The sequence below is a fragment of the Thunnus thynnus genome, chromosome 15, assembly GCF_963924715.1.
Source record: "Thunnus thynnus chromosome 15, fThuThy2.1, whole genome shotgun sequence".
Taxonomy (NCBI): Eukaryota; Metazoa; Chordata; class Actinopteri; order Scombriformes; family Scombridae; genus Thunnus; species Thunnus thynnus.
In genome coordinates this window covers 27478352-27492170 of record NC_089531.1, presented here as the reverse complement: position 1 = coordinate 27492170, position 13819 = coordinate 27478352, and the positions used below count along the sequence as shown (strand labels likewise).

The window sequence follows — 13819 nt, the reverse complement described above, 5'->3', positions numbered from 1 at the left end:
TGGTCTATAATGGCCTAAAATGAATGAAATACGACAGTATACCAAGAAAACGAATCCATTCCAATTCAGATCCTCAATGCACCCATAATTTAGACCAGCTGCAGCAGCTTTCAGCAGCTTCTGTTTGCATCCAATGTTTTTGTCTGCATAGCCCCCTTTTAAATTCGACTGTATTGATTATTTCACCATGTGTAAACAAATGCAACCTTGAAACTAGACTGTCTGGAAGAATTGACTGAAGTACCACATTTGATAACCATATACATACCTGACTACAACCCAGGGCTTTGTGCAGATCTCTTTGATCACATCTAACCTTTCCTTGAAAGATAGTTTTCTTGTGCAGTGATCCCTCTACCACTTTTCCTCAAACATGTCACTCATTCCACAACAGTAAACAGACACAATTTAATTTGTCTTCAAGGAAATACAGGAAAGAACAGTCTTTTATCATAAGAAAATAAGAAAAAAATCCTACAGAGGAGATTTACTGTACATAGCCGCACTTGACGTCGCAAACAGATACTTAACCAAGTTGTTATCATATCAGGAAATGATGATTATCTGTCCATCATTGTGACCTTGTAGCTTCAACATATTAGTGATATTATCAATCCTGTACAAAAAACGTTAGTGATTAAAAACAGTAAGGGTAGAGTGAACATTTGGGGAAAATCTCATCAGGAGTGTTCATTTGGAGAGAAACAGGGTAGGTGGATGACTATAAAGTTGTTGTCTTACAACAGAGGAGCTGACTTAATGTCATTTCTGGTCATGCTCAGGGCATCAACCAAGCTAAGTAAAGCCATGCTCACATCAGCCACTTATCCTTTTCCTTGTTGAAGTTCTCTGCCCACTGGCGCGTAAGCTCCAAGTAGTGTTCTGGTTGGTTGGGTTGATAGTCCAGGTACAAACGGGTCACTGTTTTCTTGGGTACCGCCTTCTCTATCTGTGTGCCTTCGTGCCATTGATTAAAGGAAGTAATGGTGACAATTTCTGGTCTGACGGATAGAGCTGCCTGCAGGGACGTCTCATAGTAACGCCCATTGACCCGGTTCCTCGTGTTATGGTTGTTCCACGGCCGAACAGCTGTGTCCACGTACCCTGGACCAACGCTGGGGATGAACAACAGATTGTTTGAATCGCAGAAGGCCTTGATGGCTTTCCAGTTCTGGTGGGAAGAGCCAAAGGAGAAGCCGTTGGAAGCAAAGTAGGTGTACATGCCATCAAAGCCGCTAGCTAGGATGTCATGTTTGTGGCGCTCTTCAACAATGAGGGCAACAAAAACCCCGTCATATGGTGTGCCTCTGATGGTGTGGGAGCCTTTAGCTGTCAGGAGCTCTGCCCAGGACTCTGGTGGAGTCAGGTAGGAGTCATATATATAGAACAGAGGCAGGACTCGCCCTGTGCTGGACCGGAATCTGTAGAAGGCGCCATGTTTTCCATACCTGAGAAAAATAAGACAGAGAGAAAAAAAAGGATTTAAGAATGTTGCATGAAAAAGTATTCTTAAAGCTATTATATGAGGATTTTGGGGGGATTATAATGGTGGCAGTGTACATTGCTGTCTGCAACACTGTCCTAATTTGACACTGCCACTGTAAATTGGGACTGGAAATTTTCCAATCCAAAGGGTTTTAATTTGTTCTCAAATTAAGAGTCTCTGGTATAATTCCTCCAAAAATAAGATTATGCTGACGAGGCTGACTGGTGGCTTCTTGTGCTTTGTCAGTTTGTCTTGCTGTCTGCTAGGATTTTTAAAAAAAATAAAAAACAAAAAATAAAAAACCCAACTCTTTACTACCACTTCACCACAGTCAGGAATGTAGAAATTTTAAAATCCTACACTATGCTTTAATGCTTCTGAGAAAGGGAACAAATTCAGCAATTCAAGTGACACCTTTCCCATTGCATGGTCATTTGAATCAATGTCCACATAAAAATGTTACTGCAGCTTTAAGGTCTCAGGGAGCATGGCTGAACAGATATTAACTGCTGTTAAAGGCCCCACATTGGCTAAGTAATGTATCCCATTATGGCCAAATTACCGTTTTCAACAAGAACAACAATGACAGGCAGTTAAGCTAACAAGCTATATGCCAGTGATGTAAAACTATTGGTCTTGTTTGTTTGATGTTAACTACACTAAAGTCTCAAATTTAATGATGATAAAATAATTTAATTTAAAGAACTTAATTTATCCCCAGTGAAGGGCAATAAAAAGTATTGCATAGTAACAACTACAAGTGCTACATACAGGGCACATACAGTAAGTCAGCAGTCAGAGGTGGGAATAGGAAGATTCCCAGAGTGGAGGGGGCAGAGTTCAATAGATCTCTTACTCAACTTACTGATAATTAAGCACCTTTAATACAGCTAAGATTTCACAGTTTGTGCCAGCAGGTAGACTTCAGAAAATATTCATGACTTACTAAAACCATCATCTCGGTTTTCTGTCTCTCCAGTTTTTGTTTCATTTTACACAGATGGTCAGCACAGTGGGTTTCTGGAAATATTGGCAGCAATGTAAAGGAATAGGACTCAACTCAAAGCACGCTAGCTTGGCCTTTTATTTTATTCTAATCTACTATCATTATAAACATGGCATCACTGAGACCTTTTATTCCCATTACTAGACAGTGTGGGATCACAGTCGTCTTTTTTTTCAGACTACTACTGAATATCTTATTAGATGAAACACTATCTGATTAGCCTCACAGCCCTTCTCCATGTCCTCCTCTTAAAGCTGACATATTTTATACATTCCTTGAGTCACGGGAAAAGCTGAATATCATCAAACTATGTGAGATAGATAAAGAGTCAGGTTTCTTTTGAGACATATTCAGACCAGTTAAAGTTGGAGCAAAAGCCACCTGCTGATCTATTATAGCAGGATCACAGGGGAGACATCTATATTTAACTACTTGTTCCTCACCTTCCCACATTAGGCTTCGTGTTTCACCAGAACACTAGGCTTCTAACGTCAGTGCCGCTGATATGGAAAGCAGAGCTCAGTTCTTTGGTGAGTGAAAGGCAGCTATTCCTCTCTCTGGCACAGAGAAAAGTGGACGCCTAGAAAAACAACTTACTTGTCAATAATATATTTGATGTTGTCATGCATGCTCTGGTCCGTCCGCCCTTTGTATGGCTGTATGTGAAAGGCCACCTGTGCAAAAAAACAGTGGAACACTGAAGAAAGGACACTGCACAACATGATTATACAAATACCTGGAAAATAAGAGGTTATGCAATAATTTTCAAACTAAGCACTCAGTTGCTCATTATTCCAATGCATTATTTGTTTTGATGGACAGCTAGTGTGAAGGCAGCATTTAATTAGTAGTCAGTGGACCTCGCTAATTATTTGGCTGCGCCGTCTGTGAATTAGAGTGTTGATTGAAGTGTCATGTCGTTCCGACTCTGGAGGTACTTGTTTCCACGGTGATTGCATATTTTTGTATGAATACTCAAATACCAAACTGCTCAGCAGAATGACAGCATCATGTTCATCAATCTAACCAAGTGTACTGATGAACAGTTAAAGGACACAATGAAAATGTTATATCTTATGCCTTTCATGAGGAGCTTTGCAATGGCTTCCTGTGAAGCTGTTCTGTGTAGGTGATCAATAATGTGTAATCATAACACGGCTGAACAGGTCATGGCAAGTCAGTTTCATTTACACTGACCAAATCAACTGAACCATTCAAGTCCTACTGAAGAGTAAATAGTCCATGTGTTGATGCAAATGTAAAAAAAATGTGCTAAATGTTCTTGATGATGAACTCAATGAGGAAATCTGCACTATGTCTTCCAATATCCAGTTAATCAGTACATACATGTTCAAGTCTACACAAGCTTACAGTCATTTCTGACTATGTTCTCCCAAGTGCACAACACAGTCCTCGTGATTGTTTTCCTACAATATCCACTATTAATGTTGTTTATGGTCAATTTTAGCAACTCAAAGCACTTGGGTAAGGTTAGGCAGATATTATGTTTATCTACTTATATAGTTTGACATTGTGAGAAACAAGGCACGCTGACTGAGACAAGTCCAAGTTCTCTGACAGATGATGATGGATGGCAGATGGATCTTGAATCATGCACATTATATAATTGTAATTGTAGCTTTTGATTAGTGATCATCGTTTGCACACAAAATTTCACATAGCATGGGCTGTCTTGTTATATGGTGTCGCTGAGTAAAAAAAAGGAAAAACACGCATTGCTATCTTGTCCCAGATTCTTCTTTTATTCTACACAGACATGACTGACAACATTTCAACCATTAATGACATTTGTTCTCAAAAAGTTGTCAATCATTTGTCCTCTTCAAGAGCATTTGTAGTTGAAATGTTGTCAATCATATCCACTGAGTTCCTTCCTCTTCTTTTGTGCTGGTACTGCCATTACTCAGCACCTGCAAAGAAGTTACTGATGTGTGTGTGTGTGCGTGTGTGTGTGTGTGTGTGTGTGTGTGTCTTTATGATTGAAAGGGGAAATGTTTGACTCACACTTAATGATTTTTTTTCAGGGGCAAACTCTGTATTATCATTCAAGTATTGTAATAAGAAATAAAGCAAATATATTTTCAGCTGTGAGATCATATGTCACCATTAATGAATGATGATGATAATTCATAATATAATTATAATGAACCTTCAAGCACAACTGCAGAGCGTGACTTTAAATTTTGATTTTCAACATTGCGTGACAATAATCACATTGTTGTAAATGTTGAAACACATCAATTTGAGCTGTGAAGTTGCACTTGAATGAGTCCTTGTTAGATGAACCCTGTAGAGTTTTCCTTGTAAACAAACATAATTTTGTTATTACTGAGTGTTTCTTAACATACTCCTAAGCTTAAGTGTTTTGAAACCTGTTTGCATTTTTTATTTTATTTATGCATTACATTTTAATTCCTCATTTATTGCCAAATTGCTACACTTTGCAGCACATGAACACCACTAACTGTTGATATACATTACTGTGCATTACCCCCTATAGAGCTGTCTACCACATTAACTCATTGCTTGCACAACATACGTTCTCATGCTAAGCTGGTGCAACACAAGATAAAACAGTACAGCAACCTGCTTATCGAACTGTTACTTTACATTGGGGAATCTTACATACATCTAAATTTCAGTGTAGTTTATCGACACAACATTCAATACTCTACTTATCGATACAGACCGAGTGTACTTGAATTTCCGCATTGCCTGGCAAATGGTGTAAAAATAAACTCACAGAACCTAAGTTTAGCCGGCAGGATGCTGAGCATTTCTTGAAAATGGAGCCGAGAAGGAGGAGGAGGAGAAACAAGTGAAGCAGATGCTCACCATCCCCACAGGCTTGTCCTCTATTGTCATCCCATCTGTCAACACATTCAGGTGACACGGGATGGCATCTACTCAACTAACTCAGGGTGACTCAGAAATCCTTTTCAGCTGCCTTTCAGTAATAATTAAAACTTTAAAGACTATCGTTAGACCTATTTTTTCAGACTTATGCAATCCAGTAGGTATTTCGGTTCATAGAGTTTTTAGAGGAACCAAATTCAAACAAGGAAATCATGAAAACTGGAGGATTGAAAATGAATTCACAGAGAGCAGTGTGTTGTGTTTCTTTTGCAAGAGCTGAGGGTTGAGTGATGGATGCCCTCTGTCATCCAGGATAAACGGTACGGTTGTTTGCTTCAGTCACAAAGTGGAAAAAGGTCTACTGCAGCTCAGCAGCAAACAGTAAAGCATTGACAGAGCTGTCGAGCTGCAAACACCGAATGCTCAACGCCCACTCCACCTTTTAAAAAGAGGCTGCAAGGTCTTCATAAACAGTTTCCATGGTAACATGGCAGTGTTTGGTGCCCGGGCTCGGGCTTGTCAGTCGTCTCGGCTGGTTGGAAATCATGAAAGTCCAGCGAGGTAAGACGCTGTTCAATCTGTTCCTGTTTGGTTGAATAAACCACGGATGAATGCGGATGAAAAGTGCTTTATTTGCTCAGATGGCCCCATGTTGTGTGATTCTGACAGACTCTCATATTTATATTACAAGCCTCAGGTGTATAGATGCTGCTGCAACAAACAAGCCTTCCGAACAGTTTTCAATGATGTTTGGCTTTTCTTCAGATGTTGACAAACACAAACCTGATGTTTTATCATCATGTTGGAATATGCTACATGAATTCAGCTCATAATGTACACTGAGATCATGCAAAATACCATCATGGAAAGAAAAAAAATGGAGCCACTCCAAACAGCAGAAAATGGCAGGTGTACCCAGAATTACCAGAAATCCTGCAATGTGGTCGGCGTAAACTACATGCAAAACATCCACATTCACCTTCCATCAAGTCTGTGACTTAATAGTAAAGGAAACTACAGGAAGACTGGTTCCAAACCTCGGAATCACCACACATATCTCTGATTTTTTTCAGTAATTTGAATGGGTCTGAAAGCTGTTTCCATCTTCTTACAGCTAACTATACATCCATGAAAAATAGCAATAGAAAAATGGCCACAAAAATGACAACAAGCATGGATGAAATCGATGTAGCTGTATATTAATGTAACTAGGTAGCCAGTTAGTTATGTAGGAAGATGACATCCCCATTCGTAGTTAAACCTACAGCTCTCAATTGTTTCTCCAACAGGCTGAAAGAGGCCTCAATGAGCACAATCTACACCTACTTGAATTGCTGAACAAATTAGAGATGTGGCAGATTCAGAGGTCTGTAACCAGGCCCACTCAGGTCAGACAACCTTGAAGTCTTTGTTATGATATCATCAAATGGGCAGGAGTCAGCTTTGCAGCAGCAGTTACATTTCTAAACCAGCAGCGGGTGTCTAACCAAACCCATCTTTTTTACTCACAAAAAACATTTATACTGGCAAAATTACTCACATACATTATGTTAGCAATACATACATTACAGCTGAAAAACATATTTTGTATTTATTTACTCTTCTAAACTGCATTAACCTGCATTTTTGGCCATATGTTGGACATATACCCTAATGAAGTTGATATGGTGAATGTGTTAGCAAACAGTTGCCCATTTAAACACCTGGAAAACACAGAGCACCATTTTCATTCATTTGGAGTTGGGTTTCTGGTCACCTGATTAATGTAAGTCCAATATTTACTCTACTTTTAGTTCTGTTTTGATTTCCACCAACTCCTGAGAAAACTTTATGGCTCTTTAGCTGCTAAATGCTCAACTAGTATCGTTCACCAGCTAGTTGCTAACTTTGTCTGTCTGGTGTTTGGTCCTTAGCATGTAGTGCACAGTGTTTTTTTTTCCCAAAACAGCTGATAGTTGGTGCTGGAAATGAGGTTGATGAGAATGGTGAGACTAAAACAATGAAATGGTGCACTGTAAAAACCAAAACAATAATCTAAATCGCTGATTAGAGTTGAAGGGAACTGCAGAGTTATGTGATAATTCTCTGTGGGTTCATCACCATGAGTGACACCTTTCACATTACATTACACATTACACACAGTCATTTCACCCATTGTCAATATAACTACAAACAAATATTGACTAGTGCATTTGATGTTAATCACATTTGCACATACAATATATTTTGTAGCAAAAGCATATTTCATTGTGTATTAACCATAGAGGGAAGAAATGTTTTTTTCAATTCATTAAAATATTCAGATCTCACTAAAACAAGAACGCTTCCTTGTGGTGACAACAAGAGAACGTAGTGCTATTCTGCTCTACTTAGTTTTTGATTTTTCTCCTCTTGTTTGCAGCTAGCATCCCAACAGCAACATTTCATTGGGAAAACAGGGTCAATCTATGCTTAATTAGTGAGGATGGAGCACTGGGGGGGATTATGGATCAGTCTGTGCCCTCCTGTGTGTCATTTGTGATGTGTCAACTGATTTCTGTGACACTGGTAGTCTGCTTTGGATGGAACTTAGAAGGATGATCCATCTTTACATCTCATTCCACCTTTAACATGGACAGAGGAACACCTCCCTGTAAGTGGCTGTATCCAAAGCACTGCATCATGTGACATGTGACGTCTGAAGACACACATATGACATTTGCAGAAAAAATGCAGACACATACACATGACTGCTCACACACACAGACTTCAGCCTGTATTTTGTCAGCGGCAGCTCTGGTACTCTGAAACACTGGAGCATTAGCCCTCAGGTCAGCTGTGAGATACACACTGTTGTGTAAGTCTGACTGAGACACACAGAGAGACCCAGTTCTCGGTCTAAGACTTCCATATAAGGAGTATGAAAATAGACTGAGGGAAAGCTCTTCTGTCCTGTTAATGCTGAGTCTGTCCTCGGTTTGTTTTTGCCATCTCAAGCACCTTCAGCATGTTTTGGCTTAATGGCATTTGAAACCCCTTAGTGCTAAAGTAGATATGACTTTGTTTACTGGAGCTGTGCATTGAAAGGGACAATCTACCCCTAAAACAGCTAATGGCTCTGCTAGAAAGGCGTCAGACAGCAGAACATCTTCATCCCTCTGCGTTACATTACTGTAAACGCCACTGGGACCCAACATGGAGGTATGAATTTCTTCACTGTCAGAAGCCTCAGTGGACCACAATGCTATGCACGTGTTTCATTTTGAATAAAGGGCATGACACACTTTCTCTCAACTGGAAAAAATTGAGTCTTCAGGCCGGGTCACACCAGCATTTAAAACAGCAACGTTTCGCAGTAATATCAATATCAGTTCACTTTAATGGAATTGTTGTGATAAATTGACTTGCTTGTAGTGTTTGGGAGTAGATTTGGCAAATCTCTCATATTGAGTTCAACTTTAATTAACTTTGACACCTGAATTGACTCTGTTGACAAACAGCAAACTTCCTGAGTGTACTGACCTTTGAGAGAACACAGTGCTGCAGAGTCTAAAACAGCGGAAGCTATCACAACCTATTTGCTGCTTTTCACCATCTACATTTATATAATCCAGCTCTGTTGGGTATTAACTGCTCCACAAAAGAGAGATGGGTTGCAGAATGTTATGAGACAGGAGTCAATGGTACGGAGCCACATCGTTCTGAAAAATTTTGTGTGCACAAGGGACTTTTGGGACTTTGAGTGCTCTGTACGACAGCACAAATGCATCTCTTGAATACACTGTATGAACTTATTATCTGGTAAGCAAAAGAGCTAGCTGGCTTAACTTGGAGAGCTATTGTGACCTATAGTGCTAGCATGTTCCCTGCTGGCTAGTATCTTAGCTGTTAGCTCAGCAGCTACAGTAGTTCACCAACTACCCCAGTGAATAGTCACCACGTCACCTACAGTAGCTTCCACTATCACCTAATTTGTGAAGACGTGCAAATTAACTTTGCTGCACCACTTTCTGGTGTGAGCATGTCTTTATGCTCTTACTATGCTATTCTTATTCCTCTCTTCACGTCTGAGGATGGACGCGAACGAACATAAAGATATTTTGTGTAAAATTATTGAATAAATTGTATAGAGGATATTCTGACTTTAGAAGTCTGTTTTAATTCACATGATGGATGAATTAAGTGGATTAAATATTCATTGTTTGGCAGCTTTACTTTCTTATGTTGTGTTCACATTGCAGGAATCATGCCCAGAACTCATCTATTGCTCATATCTGGTATTTTGAATGACCCTTTGAACCTATTCCACAAAGTAGGCCAACCCACATCTGAAATCAATATGAAATGACACTCATGTCAGAAAGAAACTCAACAAAATAACAAACAATGTCACATCAATATTTCTTTCAACATAATTAAGTTTGACTGAATTATCATCTTTAAAACTCTTCATGTCACTCTGTGTCACTCTATTTCCATCGTCCATCATTATTCTGTTCTGCATGCTTACACTGGCTCAACCGATAGGCCTTTTTCACAGGAGGACATTTTGACATGTCACAGTAGGAAAAGCGCAGGTGTACATAAAAAAATGAATGATAGCTGAATTCCATTTAGCTGCTTCAGTTTCAGGGTGCTGGTAATACACATGTTGGCTCACTGTTACACTGTCATGGTTTATTGGGACACTTGGATAGAACAGAGCCATTGTTAATGTTATTAGTAACAGTACTACTATGTTAAGTCAAAATGTCTGCTTTGAAAAAGGTCCATGGAGCCCAAACTATGACAGTGAGAACACAGCGCTGATGATATAAGATTCAGATCGATGTTGTTCTCACTTTTGTTTGCAGCACCACACAATTAACACTTGCAGTCATTCATTCATTAAATCGTCAGAAAGGAAAAACATACCGGTTGTCTCACCAGTTACCTTGATGCTGTGCCTGTGGGCGGCGTCCATGACAGCAGGAACCAGGTCCTCGGTGGGCTCCCCGTGGTCGTCTGCCACCCCAGGAGGATACCAGGACAACACTAGCACCCCTACAACACCACAACATGGGGAGGAAGTCTGGTCTGAGTACAGTCAGGCATGACGTTTGAATGTGATGATGTTAAAATTCAATCACTAATTGGATTGAGATTAATTTGTATTATTAAAATCTAAAATGTAGATTTTCCTCTATAACTATTCCCCTTCTTTTTTTAACCAGGGGTGTCTTTATGACAAAGTACTTGGGTTTCTGGAAATCTTAATATTTTACTCAACCCAGTATCTAGAAATTATGTCCATATTTGACAGTTTCACACCTTACAATGTATGGGTAGTACCAATTTTCAGTTCCAATGCATGAAAGAAGGTAAGGGTGTGGAGGTCGGGTTGGTGGATGGGTGAGTAGCGAAGCTGACTGTAACACCTAAAACTTCACGCATTGTCAAATTTTTGGAAAGTCATGCTCATTTCAGTGGAGGATGTATGATGAACAATAATGGACTAATGCCCCCTACTGGCCATCGGAACACCGACTTATTGGTTTTTACCAAACTTTGTATTGAAACTGGATTGTTAGTACAACAGGAAGTACGGAGGGGATGATGGGAGCCATTGTAAACAAAATATTCTGGCTGCATTTAATAAACAAAGAATTTTTTTAAAACTTCTTTTCCATAACAAAAAGTTGAACTAATAATTAAGCAATCAACTTATTGTTAATGATGATTATCATGTACATGTCAGATTTTTTTCAACCTTTTCTCTTAAAAAACATTGGCATTAATCTTTATTCAGGGGTTCTCTTAATTGTCCAATATCCAAGCCCCTGTCTGCCGATAAGGTTACTTTATATATTTCACAAAAACTACTGTCAATTAACTAAGTTCATTTGCACTCTACAATAAAAACACACATGGTGGTTACTTTATAAGCTTATTCCAGGTTTTGTAGACTAAATTTACCTTTAAATTTGACTCCTTTTAGGATGGCAAAATGAAGGATTTCAGTATTTCACCATCAGGAGTTTATTCCTAAGGCGTGGAGATGCTTTTGAAACAGTATTTTAAAATAAAATATAATTCAAAATTAACTGAATAAACAAAATATGAAAAATCCAAATGATTAAAAATGTAGAGCCCTATACCCCTTTTCAAGATGCATTGGGGGTTGAGGGTGTTGGGGGGACTTGGTCTCATGGCCCCAGTAAGTCCTGGTTACTGCCCTGAAGAATGTCAACATTTTACCATAACAAGGAAAACATGTGGAGCCAGTGACGCGAGAATAGTTACCTGCTGCCGCTGCTTCTATCTGGGTCATGTGTGACTCCAGCACCTTTGGGTCCCTGGAGCTGTAGGGTCCCAGTTCTGGATAAAAACTTGAGGCAATGTCTTCTGGAGGTGTGTGCCTTCCTTGAGCATGACTGGCTGCAATTTTAGGGTCCCAGTGTGGCACTAAGACATGATCCCAGTGGATGTACTTGTTGTCCATGCTTGGAGAGCCATACCACAGATAGTAAAAGATGTGCACGTCGTAGAAAATACTGTATTCTCGGTCCGATTTGGTGAAAACCACCTTAGTGTCGCTACTGCCCATGTGGAACTGGCCCGGCGACACCATCACGTCTTTCACATCCAGCCTCCTCCTGTCGGATCTCTCCCCGGTGAAGTCCATCCCGGGGGCCAGATCCGAGAATCCGTCGCTGGGCTTCAGCGTCCTGAGCCCCATCATGGTCCCGAAGATGAAGAGCGTGAAGAGGAAGAGTGCCACCAGAGCTTTTCTGCGGAGCCGAGTCATTGTCGCTGTCCGTGGTGCTGCTGCTGCTGCAGGAAAACAGCCAGTCCAGAAGCCAGCAGGGGGATAACACGGGTTCCTGTTAGTGCCAACTGCTGCTGCTACATCCCATGAATGCAGTCATCGTCTTTAAGCACGAACAGGCGTCGAGCAGGTAGCAGAAAAGGCGTTCAGTCACTGCGGCGGCTGGCGCACAATCGAGCCTGTAACACGCACGATAACCAGAGCAATCTCATCTCACTTCCATAATCACGACCTGAGGGCATTCTGCTCTATAATGCTTCAATAAATCGCCTCCTGTTCGCCCCGCGCACAGCCATGATCATCATGTCGGATTTTTATTCCTCCTTATCCTTTCCTCTTCGAAAGAAAAGTGACAAATCAGTTCCCTCACTCAACAATTTCTCCATGTCTGTACAGAAAACAGAAGCCAGTCTGGTCACAGCCGAGGCTTCTTTAAAGCTATAATAAACCAAGCCTGGTTACCTTTGTATTGCATCCAATCGCTTGTTCCTCTCCATCATCTGCTCTTCCTGTGTCACCCCATCCTTATTATTACGGACCACATCTGTTTCTTGGAAAGTGGTTCCGGTCCCAGTACGAGCCCTGTATTGGAGAAAGACTATTTTTATTGAATGTTATAAACCAGAGAATGAAACATTAGATTCCGTGGCGAGGCAGGAGGGAGGTGGGATTAACCCCGACCGGAAAGAGATGTATGAGGGGTGATTAATGCCACAGAGAAGCAGGAGGTGGAGATGCCTGTAGGAATTCATCTATTATCTTGGATATACAGAGAGATTTTTGTCTGAAAGAATGCGAGAATGGCTTCATCATGTTGGTAAGGCTTTATTTTAATGGTCTGTAATTACCTTGTAATTTCTAAGTAATTTCCAGGGAAGCTGAGAGGAAAGAACAATGTAATTTGCAACTAGTTATAGGTAGCCATACAAGAAAAGTGACCCGTTGGCCTATACATGCATGTGCTGAGTGATCAAAGTAACAATTCAGCTCCCACGCTGTCAACACTTAGCCTAGGCCTATAATTAAAATGTATGCTAGCAATATTTTGGTATAGAAACAGCAAGGAAATTCATGACAAAGTCTGTTGCTCTGACATGTAGCTATAAATGTATTTTTATTTTAATTCTTGTAATTCATTGTTTATTGTTTTTTTGGGCAACCAGTCAGTCATTCAACATAAAATAATTCACATTGCCCACAAATACCCAATCCCCTAAGACCCCCCTCAATACACATGTGATGGAGAAATGGAAATTTGCTGTAATTTGTTATTATTTATATGGAGAGTGATACAAAGAGTTATTTTTGCATCAAAATAAACTTCAAAATGCAATCCTGTGTTTTACAGCTGTAAAACATATTTCATATTTTAAGCTTATAATGTAAATGGTGACTCGTAATGGTCAAAGGAGGGCTACATGTTAACAATCTTAATTTTGCTTACTTTTGAAAAAATCTCTGAAGACATGTTTTCAAATCATAATTTCACAGCTGAAACATTTCAAAAATGCTTCATCTACAGTTGATATGAATCTCTCAAGAAAATATGAGGTGATGTGGCTGAGTTTTAGTGCAAAAGAGAGAATTGACTCATTGAATGTTAATCACTTAATAGGATGTTGGTAACCCCTCATAAGACATGCCATTTTCTCCTCCATCTTCT

The 13819-nt window shown here is 39.9% G+C and overlaps 1 protein-coding gene across 1 annotated transcript; it reads right to left on the bottom strand.

The window, feature by feature from the left end:
• Window positions 1–394: 394 nt before the first annotated feature.
• maneal (mannosidase endo-alpha like) lies at window positions 395–12819 on the bottom strand. Its single transcript, XM_067611602.1, has 4 exons — window positions 11631–12819; window positions 10282–10391; window positions 3090–3166; window positions 395–1448 (listed from the first exon to the last, which is right to left on the bottom strand). The coding sequence occupies exons 1-4, from the start codon at window positions 12133–12135 to the stop codon at window positions 812–814; spliced, it is 1329 nt and encodes a 442-aa protein (XP_067467703.1). The 5' UTR covers window positions 12136–12819; the 3' UTR covers window positions 395–811.
• Window positions 12820–13819: the final 1000 nt, after the last annotated feature.

Bases quoted from the DNA above. Each gene is read 5' to 3' on its own strand.
- maneal (XM_067611602.1), bottom strand. From the start codon at position 12,135: ATGACTCGGCTCCGCAGAAAAGCTCTGGTGGCACTCTTCCTCTTCACG. The intron at 10,392-11,630 runs GTAACTATTCTC...GTGGTGTTGTAG, and splicing joins GATAGAAGCAGCGGCAGCAG to GGGTGCTAGTGTTGTCCTGG. The intron at 1,449-3,089 runs GTAAGTTGTTTT...TATTTTTCTCAG, and splicing joins ATCAAATATATTATTGACAA to GTATGGAAAACATGGCGCCT.